The sequence below is a fragment of the Drosophila kikkawai genome, chromosome 3L, assembly GCF_030179895.1.
Source record: "Drosophila kikkawai strain 14028-0561.14 chromosome 3L, DkikHiC1v2, whole genome shotgun sequence".
NCBI classification, from domain to species: domain Eukaryota; kingdom Metazoa; phylum Arthropoda; class Insecta; order Diptera; family Drosophilidae; genus Drosophila; species Drosophila kikkawai.
Genome location: NC_091730.1, coordinates 5061192 through 5075230, shown reverse-complemented (window position 1 = coordinate 5075230; position 14039 = coordinate 5061192). Strand labels below are relative to the sequence as shown.

The window sequence follows — 14039 nt, the reverse complement described above, 5'->3', positions numbered from 1 at the left end:
TTCCGTTTCGATTTGTTTTCTTTCGACGAGTAGCGCAGGCATAAACGTATTTTAATTAAATATATAAAATATATATATCGAGTGGTGGGCGGAACAAGGCAAAAACAAAGTTTATTATTTAACTTTAGCGAGTGGTCTTGTTCTCGGAGGAAAAGTGGTTCGGAAAATTGCAGGAAAGAACTGGGCAAAGTGCCGTTTAAACAGTGTTGGTGGGAGTGAACGGAGGCAGAGAAAAGAATAATAGAGAAAATTATAAGCGCAAGGTTAGCCATGTCGACGGTGGAATCTTCCAGTTCGGCGGTGCAACAGCCGCCTTCCTCGACGCTTCCGCTTCTGGGCGACTCCGTGATGCAGGCCTCCACTTCCAGCGCCAGTTCCTCCTCGTCCTCGTCCGCCTCCTCGCAGGGCGGTGGGCAGGGCGGTAACCCTGTGGGCGTGCCACTGGATACCCAGAGCAGCGGCGAGCCGCCCTCAAAGAAGCAGTTGCTCGACGGGGCATCGAGCAGCTCCGGGGGAGGTGGCAGCGGCGGGGGTGGCGCCTCCTCGCTGTCGAGCGCCGCCGCCGCAGCTGGAACGCACGAGAAGCTGGCCTACCGCATCTCCACAGCCCTTTGCTGCGCCGTCTGCCTGGATCTGCCCAAGACGGCCATGTACCAGGTGAGTTCTTGCAGGGAGCGAACTGCGTAGTCGACGTGTCCTGGGCCCGTGCCTCCCCCTCTTCGATAAAAACCCCCCCTGAAAACGAAACGAAATGAAATGCCTTTCTTCTGTATACAAACAAATCGTGACAGCTCAGCTGTAACCAGTGAATCCACCACCACTCCTCCCCCATGCCTGTGGCCCCCATTACAGACAGCTGTGCGAGAGAGCGGGACGGATAGTGGGGCTGCTCTTGCACTCGCCTTGAAAACATTGCGCCGCAAGCGAGCGAGCGCAGCATAAGAGAGCAGGCTGGCCTTGTCGCACTCACGGCCACTATGCAGTTTTATTGCGTTTTAGAGAAACGGCTTGAAATCAACCCTCTTACTTTGAACCGTTGCATTTGCGAGTGAATTATGGCCCCCGCCTCCTCTTTCGCTGACCCCCCTTCTTTTGCGCAGTAACATTTACTGCAGATTTTCTGTATTGCGTCATAGAAACCAGCAAACATTATGCTTAGGACCCAATTTTTTCTACAAATCTATTAAAGGGGGAGTGTGCCGTGCCCTATTTTTAGCAGCGCAAATTAAGGCCAACAACGGGAATTCAAAGCTTTTTATTCTCGATGTTTGCGTATACAGTTTCCTCTCTCAATTCATTCAGCTTTTTAGGCAAATTCTCGCATTCTTTTTCATTCACGCTTATGTAGGCGTCGTCGTCGTCATTGTTGCTGAAACTGACAATTGATTGAATTTAATGCAGACATGCAGGGGCGGGGGAAAGGGGGTTTCGGGGCGTACCCCTCATGATATGTTGCCTGAAGAATATTCAGCAACAATTCGATTACATCTAAAAACTTCATGACCCCCACAGACCCCCTTGATTCTACGCCACTGCAACCGACAGATCTTTACGTAAGGCGTGTATGCATGTGTGTGTTGACATTGCTCTCTCTCTCTAACACACCTACTTGCTTTGAGCAGCGATAACTGCGTCATTGAAATTGGTTTTGGATTACAGTAAGAAAAGAGAAAAAAAAAAAGTGCTGACCCACACAGGAAAATATCAAATGCCAACCGACGAAAACCCACTTTCTGTATCCCACAAAAAACGTGACCGAAAACAAAATGAATCATACAAAATGGAGCGGAGTTCGCAGAAACCCGCAGAAACTATTAATTAGCTAAAGAATCCCAGGAAAAAACACGATTGTTTTCCTTTTTTGCATTTCCACTTCTTTTTTATGGCCGCGCTTGTATGCATGTGCCTACACACACACACACTCGCACGCACCCTGCGATTTTTGCTCTCTGTTATTGTTTTGCTTTTGCTACGGCATTGCGTTTTTGTTGTTGCTGCTGCGTCGTAATACACATGCGTTGTGCTCTCGCCCGAGTCGTGGCAAAATCAGCTGTTTCGAGACCCCTGGGGAAAATTTTTAGATATTTATTTTGTTTTTATTCTAAATATTGAATAGAAAAATATAGAGAAAAACTAGGCATATTTGTGATGTGTAGCAAATGCAATGCCAGCAGTTTTTTGATTATGTATTTTTGTGTGGAATCAGCTTGGTGCAGGTTGAGACCTGTGATCTGGAATAAACTCGTTTTACCAGTTTTTCTCAGCCTTAAGTTCTATGCGATGTGTACTTTTTAGGTTCTCCAACGTGCGAGTATATTTACGAGTGTGTGTGTGCGAGGAAAGGTACAAATACCTGAAAACACACTCCAAACCCACCTGAATTTTTTGTCGTCGTCGTTGATCTTTAGCGTGATTTCCTCTTTCCTTTTTTTTTTTTTTCTTACCTACTGTTGACGTTCTCTTCCTCTTGCCCCATTCTTACTTATCTACAAAAACACCATCAGCTGGTTTTGTTGTGTCTGCGACGCAAGTGCAGGCAGCAGAAGAGAGAGGGCAAAAGAGAGAGAGAGAGAGAGAGCGAGAGTTGTGATATATTTTTGTTCCGTGTGTATTATTGTTATCGATGGGGAAAAACGAGTTAAACTCCTTTGTGGTTTCGTGGATTTTCCATTAAACAATCAGATTGTTAGGCAGCAAGCAGCTGGTGCTGCCGTAGTTAGTCTAGGTCATAAATTGCCAATCAAAGAACACGAATTCACGGGTTCATTCAACTGCCAAGATACACAGTAAATGTGCGCTCAGATAGATGCTCTCAAAAACTCAGATGCAGATACACAAAGAACACACAGAGGGAAAAAAAGGCGATTAGAATGCACTTATAATGCAAGATCAAATCAAGATTTACTAGACCTGACCTAAAAAATAATTAAAGATTAAGAAATAAAACATTTTTAATATTAAATTTGTATTTTGTGTTGATAAATCCATTATTTAATGATAATAATTTTACTATTAGTTCAAGAGCTTAATGTTGTCTTATCAAAACCTGGGTTTTCCCTATTAGCTGATTTTTAGATGCACACAAATTTGAATATATCAAAGAAATCCGTATATTTTAGTTTTAAAAAGTGTGTATATCTAGATTCCAGACAATCTCTCTTTCTCTCGAGTAAACATTTTTGTACTGTGCAAAAGATATACACGCGTGCGTGTGTGTGTGTGTACAGGCACCAAAAAAACAAATGAAAAGCCATCGCTTATCGCTCCGGGTCCGTCCACAAATAGTGCTCCTTGTTGGGCCACGCTGGCTAATTCCCAAAATAGAGACAAAAATTCCAAAATGAGGGAAGAGCAGGCCTGGGCCCGGCCCGGCCCGCATTCCGATTTGTAAATAAATGCATGCGGCGACAGCAATGTCGATGCAGATATAGTAATGTTATAATGAAGGCTCCTCGGGGGTTACATTTCACTTCGTCGAGTCACGCTCGATTGGATCTCTCTCGGGCTCTCGACTTTGGACGCGGTATTATCTGGCCGAAGCGACGTACTTATGTATACCATAAACTATATACTATATAAACCATGCATATATCCGTTATCGGTCCACTATGCCAGACCTTCTTTTTCATCAATTGCTTGACAAACTCATGTCTGAAAATCAAGTGAAAAACACATGCATACAAAACAGATTTAATTGGCTCTCAAAAAAAGAAAAGAAAAAAGTAAAAACATGAAAAAAAAATATATAACAGAATATATATTTACAAACCAACATATACACGATATAAGAATGCTAAATTTAAACCAGAACTATTCTTATTATTTTCATTTTGCTGCAGCGCCTTATTTAGATAAACTTTAACTATCTCTCTATCTATTTAATGATTAATCTTAGTTAAGACAATAAACTCGATTTCGTAACCTTTGTAAGCACACGCAACAAAAAAAAAAAAAACTAAAACAAAAAAAGAAAAACCTGAGATTGTAATTGTAAAAGCTAAGTACATAGAACCGATTTCATCCATATAGCATTAAAGTTAAACCCTGAAATGTATTTTAACCAAAATGAAAACACAAAAAAGAAAAACGAGAAAAAATGAATTCAATAAATTTGCAAAGAAGAGTGCGAAACTTGAAAATGCAAAATAAAACCAAACCAACAACCATAGCGTTTTTATTTCAACAAAAAAATATGAGAATATACAAACTGGATCTCCAAAAGCTAAAACATTTTCAGACCTCTTCAGAACTCTCATCCTCTCCCACTGAGAAATCCATATCCACTCATTCCATTTTCCTCCAAAAAAAAATATATATAAACCAAAAATAGACTCATTCATATTCAAAACACCACAAAAGCCACCACCCACACAACACTCATTTCCATATCTCCAACAAGCTCTCTTTGCAAACAAGGCCGTATTTTTGACTAATAGCAAACTTTTCTTCTTTTTTCTTTAATTGCAGGTTAATTATCATTCCACTATTTTGTTTTAGTTATCAAATCTCTATCCATCTACCGATAAACAATTGCCTTAGATATGAAATTATTAAAATCACCTTTCCCTTTCTCTCTGCTCCTTTCACTTGCAGTGCCAGATGGGACACCTGATGTGCGCCGCCTGCTTTACCCACCTTTTGGCGGATGGACGGTATGAATTCCCTCTAACACCAACCTAAATAAAAGGAGAAATAGCCACCTCTAAACTCAAACTTGTTCTTTACTCTAACACCTTTCCAACGGTTTATTTAATGTTTATTTATTTAGCCTACGCGATCAGATTGCCACTTGTCCCAACTGTCGCGTGGAGATATCAAAGAGCACAGCTTCACGCAACCTGGCCGTGGAGAAGGCTGCATCCGAATTGCCTAGCGAGTGTCAGGTATTAAAGCCTTGAATATCTTATACTTTATATAATTAACACTTTTTTCGTAATAGTTTTGCAACAAAGAATTTCCATACAAGTCACTCGAACGCCATGAACAACACGAGTGCCAGGAGCGACCCACAAAATGCAAATACCATCGCATCGGTTGCCAATGGCGGGGACCCTTCCATGAGAGTATGATTATTTTCCATCATTTCTAAACTTCATTAATTAACCACAAATTTTCCATTTAGCTACCGAACACGAGAGGAACTGCTTGCATCCACAGAAGTCTGGCCACGAGGTCATGTTTGCCCTGGAGGCACACGATGTCATGATCAAAGAGGAGAAAAAAATGTTCAACACCCTGATTGACTTGCTGAGCTACGAGAAGATTATATTCAATGGTGAGTAATGGTTTTAGGCCTCTAATTCCTTAATGGAATTGAAGATAAAGTACTTGATAAATGCGGGTAGTGTAAAAAAGGCCCGCAGTTATGGTTTGAGGAAGTATTTTTCCCTTAACTGATAAAAATAGTCCCAGATAAATTACATTTTTTAAAGTTAGCTTAGGATGAGAAATGCGAGGCCAAATTCAAAACCTCAACCCATCTCGCTGCATTATATATCTAGTTCTAAGTTTAATAATTTTATCGTTTTCATTGCAGATCTTCAGATGAAACCATACCGAACAGACGAGTACGTTCATAAATTATTTTATGAGACGGCCCGCTTCTCGGCCTTCAACCAGCAATGGGTGGTGAAGGCGCGCATTAACAACAGCCAGCGCGATCCGCATCAATCGAACGATCGGACCATCACCTACCAGCTAATCCTGAAGACCAAGACCAGCACGCCCATGAGCATACACTTTTTTGCGCTCAAGGGACCGTTTTCGGATATGAAAGTTTCGACTCAGATATATCAGCATTACTTCACCGAGACGGTGAGTTAAAAATAATCAAAATAAGAACAAATTTAGAAATTCTTTACTTTCCAGAGTACCGAAAGTGATTACTATGTCCTGCCGCTGCCAGATGGCATCGGCGGCACTGGCTCAAGTGAATGCAACCGTATGCTGGCCAACAAAGGCATTAACTTCCGGTGAGTAATGATCCTTAGGTGTTCTTTTAAAGCAAATTATCTCACTCCAAACTCTTGTTTCTTTGCAGCCTGCTCATGTTTTTGCTAAACAAGTAAACACACGCGTATAAAGATTTTCAAATTTAGCTTAAGTTTGTTGTTTCAAACTCTTGAATGTGCAAAAACCGAAAAAAAAAACAAAAATCGACCTAGAGTTAGTTGATATATTTTCTATGAATGTATATGTATAATTTCGCGCCCGTCAGAATACATTTTCAATCGCGATTACCCAGACATAACGCGGTAGGTTGTAACCCAAGCTTAGAGACGACTAATGTGTAGGATTCACCCACATTTTGTACATGATTATGATGATATCTATAAAGCCATTGTATTTGGGACTCTTTTTCAATAGCTATGTTAATTTTTGCTGTTCGTGAAGTTGAAATGAATCGCAGACAAGACAGCCGATGTGTGTTTGACTAAAGTTTTAAAATGATCTCACAAGTAAGGAGCCAACCACACCCAGCTAATCCCGATAATACCAATAACCAATAAAATAGCTGTAGATTAACACTACGGACGCATAGAGATCCTTCGAGTTCACAAGCTCCGTATTTTCACTGTAAGAAGAACAACACCAAGTTGACGACATTCGAAACTATAAACCCGGCATATGCATATATATATCTACGATACATACATATTATGATGTAGCTCTAGATTACAAAAATCACACAGAAAAAGCCCCGCTAATGGCAAAAACAAATGCAGAGGCCCAAAATAATACAAAACTTCGAGTTCACATTCAAATCTTGTCTAATTCTAATCGCGTTCTGTTAACCCTCGATTTACGATTTAATGCTTAAACTTACATTCGTACGTGTAATATTTAAAATGCATCGTTAAATGATAACTATACCTAATGCATATATAATAAAGATACATCTTAATAAAGAAATCAATTTTGTGTTTTTTCATTGGGGATATAAGAAGGAAATGTAATCAAGATTTTATAGATACAAAGGAAATATCAATATTAAAAATATATTTAACTTTGGTATGTCACTAGATATGCTTGTTTAACTTTAAAATATTAATACCATCGAAAATATTGATTATATTGGTTTGGAGTATCGAACAGAATGCTAAGTTACATATGTATATCGAAAAAATCGATTATTTCTAAACTTAACAATTAATCGAACTAAATCGAACAGTTAAATAATTAAAATTATATATTTATATTTTGTTCATGGTTTTGCTAATTCAATGACTTGGAACTTATTTTATTTCCAGCTCTAATATTTTAAACTTTACCGTCAAATATAGATTGTATATCTTTAGTCAGGACTATTGAAGAGGTTTAATCCAGGTCTCTAAAACAAAGACTTCTTAAATAAATAAATAAAATAAAAGGCCTTGTTTGCTTTAACCAAATATATATTAAATATATTTTTTAAAAATTATGTATCATAGTTAAAAATATGATTTGCTGTAGGTTTTTTAGGCACATAAACGACTAATTTTTCTTTAACACTACAAATTATGTGTTCTAAAAATATTTCTTACAAAAAATTAAATTACAAAATTGTGGTTTTTGGGCGGGCATGACACATATTTGTAAACATTTCCCCTCGACTCCTATTCATCGTTCTCATCCTCCATCGCCTCGTACTTGTTGCGCACATGGGCGGCGATGACTTCGCGGGGATTCTTTTTAAAGTTCTTATCCTTGATGACCTTCTCGAAGGACTTGACGCGATTAACCAGCTCCTTGCGCTTCTTCCTTATCTTCTCGTTGGCACTGAGTGGGATTTCTGGAGCAGTGAGCACTGTTTGCTCGGTGGCATCCTTTTGTTTTATCCGCACCAGCTTGTACATGTCCTGCAGCGAGGGCAGAGCATCCCGCAAGGGCTTCAGGTCCCCGATCACTTTCGTCTTCTCTCGATTCTTGCGAGCCACCTCCTCCTTGTGCTCCTTCCGCGTTTCGGCAAAGCGCTTGATCAGTTTCTTGTGCTTGGCCGCCGACTTTTCCTTTTTGGTGGTCGTCTTTTTGGGCGTGAGTGTTTTGTGAAGCAACTGCTCTTGACGTAGCTTGGCCTGCACCTCCTGGGCTTTCTGTTTGGCTGCACCCACCATGCTCTTGGCCTTGGCCCTCACATTTCGCTTTGTTTTTGCCATTTTAATAGAGAATTTATTTCAAAATAATAACAAACGTGCAGCGTGCCAAGAACCAATGTCACCACATCTACTGGTATTGCAGCAAAAACATCGAAGCTTTATCGATAGTATCGATAGGTTTTGTTTATTTAATTTAAACATCCATATTTCATTTATTTTAAATTAAACAAACGAAAATTGGCTAAAATTTAAATAAATTTGATTACACTCTTTTAATCTTTGGTTTATTAGATAAACAATCTGGTGTTCATTGCTCTCCCACCGATGGCGCTCACCTCTTTGACTCGGCATTTCCCCTTTAAAATGTTTCGGTCACACTGGCACAGCAAAATTGCTATTTTTCGAATTTGTTGACGGTCGCAATGGTTGGAGGTGTGGGCGAATTTGTGTCCGAGTACCTGGATCGGGGCTTGGTCCTTGTGATCGCTGATTTGCTTAGCCTAATCACGGTCTCCTCCTGCCTGGTGATCAAGGTGCCTCAGATAAACACAATCCGAGCCAACGAGTCCTCGAAAGGTGAAAGCTTCGCCCCCGCAGAAAAATCCTCCCACTCACAATCTCTTTTGCTGGACAGGAATCAGCGTTCTGGGACTGTGCCTGGAGCTGTTTAGCTACACGGTGATGCTGTCGTACAACTACACCAGTGGCTACGACTTCCTTTCTTATATGGAATATCCTGTTCTGCTGCTCCAGGAGTACGTTCTCATTTTCTATGCCTTCAAGTACCAGGATTTGCTGGGCAAACGGACCCAGGTGGTGGCAGTGCTGTATGGAATTGTGGTGACGCTCATCTATCTGAAGCTCTTCCCCATTATCATCCTGACGTTCCTAGTGGTGAGTAATCCTCAGGCCCAAGATATCACCTGCACTGTGTCATTCGTCGTTGCTGATTAGGTTGGAAGCATTCTTTAGCCAGATAACGACTTCAAACCCGTTTCGCTCTTAGTTATTTAATTAACTAATTATGTTTTGAAGCGGAGTAAACGGGTTTGATTTGTTTTGTTTTGATTTTTTTTGTAGCTTAGAAGGGCGGACGCAGATCTTAACTGGGCAAAGCATCTTTGTCCCAAGGTCACCGGTGTTTTGTTGTATAATATTTGAGCGGCTATTAATACCCGGCACGGCACTCTCTTGCCATTTGACCAATAAATTCATATATATAGCTCGACATTCATTCCTTTGTTTGCTTTCTCTTTAGCCTTTCTGCACGCCAATTGGGGCCACGAGTAAGGTGCTCCAGCTTCTGGCCATTCTGCGGACCAAGGATGCCAGTTCGGTCAGCCGCACCACTTGGGCGCTGTCTGCCTTCACCAACATGAGTAAGATCACCACTATTAATTGGGTTCAAGTTCACCAGTTGACCTGCAATCTACTCTTTCTTACAGCCCGCATATACACAGTCTTCTTCCAATCGCACGACTGGATGTTGCTGTCCAACTTCCTGATTTCAACGTTCCTCAGCGCTTCCGTCTTCGCTGCCGCCTGCTTCTACAAGAAGAAGACGCTTAAGGCGGACTAGAAAAGCTCAACATAGACAATACTCAACAATTCTTATCAGTCATTTGTTTTTAATTCTATTTGCTTATCTGTTTAAATTTTTAAATTGATATTACAAATTCTGTATTGGTTTACCTCGTTCAGCCTCGTTTAACTTTCTGCGTAGAATGCCACAGCAATGGCTCCTAATACAGTGAGCAAGGATACTGCGTAGATTGCGTAACGCTGCCAGTCAATCTTGGTCTTGGTGGGGCCCACGTCCACAGTCTTGCGTTCCTTGTGCTTGCGCTTGCCAAACTTTGCCTCAAACTTCTCCAGCTCCAGGCGGTTGCGCTCCTCCTCGTGTCGACGCTTCTGCTCCAAATGCTGTTGCTCGGCCGCCTGGGCGCGGGTTTGCTCGGCCGTGCAATGGGAGTCGCATTCCAAGGATGTTTGCCCGGCACGGTGCTTGTCGCAGGCAATTTCCTGCTTAAGACGCTTGCAGGCGCAGTAAATGCGAACCTTTTTGCGGCAAAGCTCGGGATTGGGACACTTGCCGGAATGGCAAATGGCAGTGCAGCGATGGCCGCAATTGTACTAAAAAAAAAAGGTGACAAAATAAAATCATATCATCTATTGCACTATGGTCCAGAATCCGTTTTTTTTGGCATAAAGTCGATTTTTTTATGTTAATATATCGTTGTTTTCTTATTTTAATCTTAAAGTAAATTCATCATACGTTATAAAAATGTTAACTAAAAGCTTTAAATGTGCCACCAAAGCCTATTGAGAGCTTTTAAAAATGCGATTGCGATCAGCTCATTTCCGAATAGAAATTCGCGCCAAAATATTTAGTTACTTTATGTTGTGTCAGACGTGTTATTTTGGTTCAAAAAAATTAACTAAAATATGGAAAATAATCTTCAAGGTATGCACTATTTAATGTATATTGTAATTTTTTGTGTAGTTCTACGTATTTAGTGTTGTGTAATGTCAAATTTATGTGTATGTTTTTAGAAAACTATCATGCGTTCTCCATGTTTCGTGGAGTATAACTAATAAGCTTCTCCATGCTGACAGCAACTAATTGGTCCAGATTGTACTCCTGGATGTTGTCTTTAACCACAAACAAAAAACTCATCCCCGTTCGTCCCCCTTTTCTAATATTTTGGTAATATACATAGTTTATTCACAGCGAACTTTTTAAATTATGGAGCAGCAACAATCGAAAAATTCAATCTGTATCGAAGTGACTATGCACCAAAATTAATAAAGACACTGTGAAATACAAGAAAATGAAGGAAATAGATTAAAAATGCAGTAATTTTTATAGTGATATTCATAAATATCTTCCCAAATGTAAATACGTTCTTGAACGGTTAATTTCTTCCAATAATTCTAATTATAAATTCGGAAAAATATCTCTCTTTTTTTTAAACAACTTTTTCATTATATATGCGTTAATTATGTATATAATAAATGGTAATTATGTACATATATAAAAATTATAAATTAAATATCAATCAGTTTGCAAGGGCGGCAAGAGTGGGCGTGGTCGTACTGGCCCAATTTTTTGTACACAAGTTGTTAATGCCACAACAATAAAATCTGCGAAGTTTAAACCCTGTAGCTCCATTTTTCGACTTTATGCCAAAAAAAACGGATTCTGGACCATAGTGTATTGGATGATTAAAGCTACCAAAAACATTACTTACATTCTTTAAGCATCGATTTCCGCAGCTGCGTAACTTTTCCCGGCGCTCCACAATCTCCTGGACCGTGCCCGTCTCATCGTAATACTCGCTGCACTTGTACACCGACTGATTCAGACCGCAATGGCACTTGCTTTTGATCACAAAATTACAGGGCATACAAGGCGGCGGATGGCAGCCCTTGGGACAGGCATGAACACAGCCGGCGGGTCGGGGAACGGCACAACCTTCCTCACAGCTGGCACAGCCAGCTTGCTGTTGCATATCGTCTGGTTTTGGCACTGAGTGGCAGACCAGCGAGCATTTGTGATTGCCGCACTTGAGCTGCCGGGCACACTGACGCTGACAGGAGCTAGGCTTGGAGTTCCAACAGGGCCAGGTGGCTACCTCATGGCCACCAATGCAGGTGACCACCACGCCTTCTTCGCAACGGGGATGGGGTTGAGCTTTGTATTCATACTATAATTTTGTTGTTTAATTAATTTCAAGTAGTAAAAAAGTAAATTAAGCCTGGAGCTCACCTTTTTGGCCTGTGGTCTGCCATCTCCTGGCTTATTAACCCGCACAGCTTCATGACAGCGAGCCTTACATATGTGTCCACACTTGCTGTTGTCGTTGGGCAGGCCGCACATCTGGCCACAAGGCGGGCACTCGGACTTGTGGCATTTATGCTTAATGGCATGGTGACATTTGGCAGAAATTCTACAAGAAAAATAAATTAATATTTTAAAGAAATTCCAAGTAAAGGGAAAACCCTACCGGCAAAGCTCCAGACACACAATGCGTGCACTCTTCTCTCTTCCACAGGGAACACTGCGTTTGGTTTTGCCACAGCGGCAATTGATTTGGGACTCTAGCTTGCAGGGATAACAGGGTCCATTGTGGCAGACAGACTGGCATTTGTGCTTGTTGCAGCTTAGCTGCTTGCCGCAGATCTTCTCGCAAGGCGGGCACTGATCCCCGCAGCACTAAAATAGAATATTTCCTTGCTATATTGATTAGGAAAATATATATAAATAGCTTTTACCTTTCGGTTACAGGCATGCTTGCCACAGTCCCTTAATTGTTTACATTTGGTTTCGCAGGTAAACTCCTTGGAGCAGGGCAACTCCTTTTCATGCAGGCCGCAGCGGCATTTCTTTTTGGTTCGCACTGGGCACTAGCATAAACAAGATTTCATTAATTTACTTTATGTAATTATTTTCATTAAAAAAAGCAAAACTTACCGAAATGCAGGCACCGCGATGACAACGCTGAGTGCAAGTGTGCTGGCCGCAGGACAATAGCTTTTGACAGGTATCCCCGCAAGTTTCTTCCGCCTCATTGCAGGGTCTAATTTGAGTCTAAAAATTAAATTAATTAGTGTTAATTTATGGTTTTTTTGAGAGCTTAAGTAGACATACATTCTTGCCGCAGGGACAGCTACGGACTTGCAGGGGACACTCGCCGTGGTCGTTGGAACTAGCATGGCAAACCTTCTCGCAGATGTGCAGACCGCAGGCAAAGGGGGCACCACATACCTAAGGGGATTTTGAAATATTATTATTAATTATTAATTTTTGAGGCTAAAGATTTCACCTACATTCTGACACTTCCATTTGCGATCGGAGCAGTTGACCATCTTGGACTCTCGCCGACATTCGCAGGGCTGCAGGCTCTTGCTGGTGCAGGGTGGACATTGTCCTGGGCGATGGCATACCTGATTACACTTGTGTTTGCCGCAGGCCAGCAGATCCTTGCACTGTTAAGAGGTTTTATTATTATTATTTCAACTATTATCCCCTAGTTAATACTTACCGCCTGCTGGCACCGCCACTGCTTGTCAATGCACCTCATTGAACGGGGACTAGACTTGCCGCACAAACAGGAGACCTGCGCCTGCTGGGCACACGGAGGACATGGCCCCGGATGGCAAAGCAACTTGCAGTCGTGCCCACACTTTGGCTGCAGCAGTTTTCCGCAGATCTCGCCACAGGAATGTGGCACTAGGAACGGCTGCGATGGGGGATTCAATTCCTTGCCGCAAAAGCAATTGTACTGTGTGGGCTTCTCCGCCGGCTGATAGTCCCTGCGGCACTGGGGGCAGCACCAGTGTAGGGATTTCTGGCGCTTTGGTGGCACAAACTCGCCCAAATGATTATAGTGACCCTGACCATTGTTCTGCTGCTCCGCCGCCTTGACCTTCATCTGCATCATGCTGTCGTTGGCCCAGCGCTGGATGCAGTTCAGGTGAAAGAAGCAGTAGCAGCTTTCGCATGACCAGATCGCCTCCACGCGCCGAATGCTGCCAATGCAAATGAGACAAGTGGCCGCTCCCGAGTGCAGAGTGTTCTCCAGGAATGTGCTTGTGCGGGCCGCGGCATCCTTGGAGCTGCCCAACGTCTCCGATGGTTTGTAGTGCTTGTAGAGCAGATCTGAAGATATGAAGGAGATAACAAAGAAATAGTTTAAAGCTTTTGGTATGACACGTCACGGCCCCGTTTTGGTTTACCCAGAATATGCTTCTCGTCCAGTTCGCCTTCATCCTCAGAGCTGGAGGCGTAGTTGTCAACTAGTTTCTGGGCGGCTGCCAGGTTTTTTGCTTGTGCTTTATTGAACTTTTCCATTTTTGTAGCCGGCTTTCTTCGGTTGCCAATCAAACTGGGAATTAATTTCTCGGGGGATGATCCCAGGGATGGCGAGCACTGTGATAACAGCAATACTCGGAACTAGGTTC

At 41.9% G+C, this 14039-nt stretch overlaps 4 protein-coding genes across 4 annotated transcripts; 2 read left to right on the top strand and 2 right to left on the bottom strand.

Annotated features, from left to right (window-relative positions):
* The first annotated feature begins 10 nt into the window (after nucleotides 1–10).
* Nucleotides 11–6916, top strand: LOC108079817 (zinc finger TRAF-type-containing protein 1 homolog). The gene is made up of 8 exons (XM_017174300.3): nucleotides 11–657; nucleotides 4594–4652; nucleotides 4769–4883; nucleotides 4940–5063; nucleotides 5123–5275; nucleotides 5537–5814; nucleotides 5869–5972; nucleotides 6041–6916. Exons 1-8 carry the CDS (start codon nucleotides 271–273, stop codon nucleotides 6066–6068), a joined length of 1248 nt encoding a protein of 415 aa, XP_017029789.1. The 5' UTR covers nucleotides 11–270; the 3' UTR covers nucleotides 6069–6916.
* Nucleotides 6917–7398: 482 nt separating this feature from the next.
* LOC108079818 (ribosome biogenesis protein SLX9 homolog) lies at nucleotides 7399–8217 on the bottom strand. The gene has a single exon (XM_017174301.3). It carries the CDS (start codon nucleotides 8133–8135, stop codon nucleotides 7596–7598), a length of 540 nt encoding a protein of 179 aa, XP_017029790.1. The 5' UTR covers nucleotides 8136–8217; the 3' UTR covers nucleotides 7399–7595.
* Nucleotides 8218–8433: 216 nt separating this feature from the next.
* Nucleotides 8434–9766, top strand: LOC108079877 (solute carrier family 66 member 3). The gene is made up of 4 exons (XM_017174393.3): nucleotides 8434–8651; nucleotides 8710–8969; nucleotides 9334–9454; nucleotides 9521–9766. The coding sequence occupies exons 1-4, from the start codon at nucleotides 8498–8500 to the stop codon at nucleotides 9652–9654; spliced, it is 669 nt and encodes a 222-aa protein (XP_017029882.1). The 5' UTR covers nucleotides 8434–8497; the 3' UTR covers nucleotides 9655–9766.
* A 16-nt stretch (nucleotides 9767–9782) lies between these two features.
* LOC108079876 (NF-X1-type zinc finger protein NFXL1) lies at nucleotides 9783–14036 on the bottom strand. The gene is made up of 10 exons (XM_017174392.3): nucleotides 13815–14036; nucleotides 13121–13737; nucleotides 12906–13064; nucleotides 12727–12843; nucleotides 12550–12666; nucleotides 12351–12482; nucleotides 12083–12291; nucleotides 11845–12025; nucleotides 11327–11782; nucleotides 9783–10208 (listed from the first exon to the last, which is right to left on the bottom strand). The coding sequence occupies exons 1-10, from the start codon at nucleotides 13927–13929 to the stop codon at nucleotides 9783–9785; spliced, it is 2529 nt and encodes an 842-aa protein (XP_017029881.1). The 5' UTR covers nucleotides 13930–14036.
* Between the last annotated feature and the right edge of the window lie 3 nt (nucleotides 14037–14039).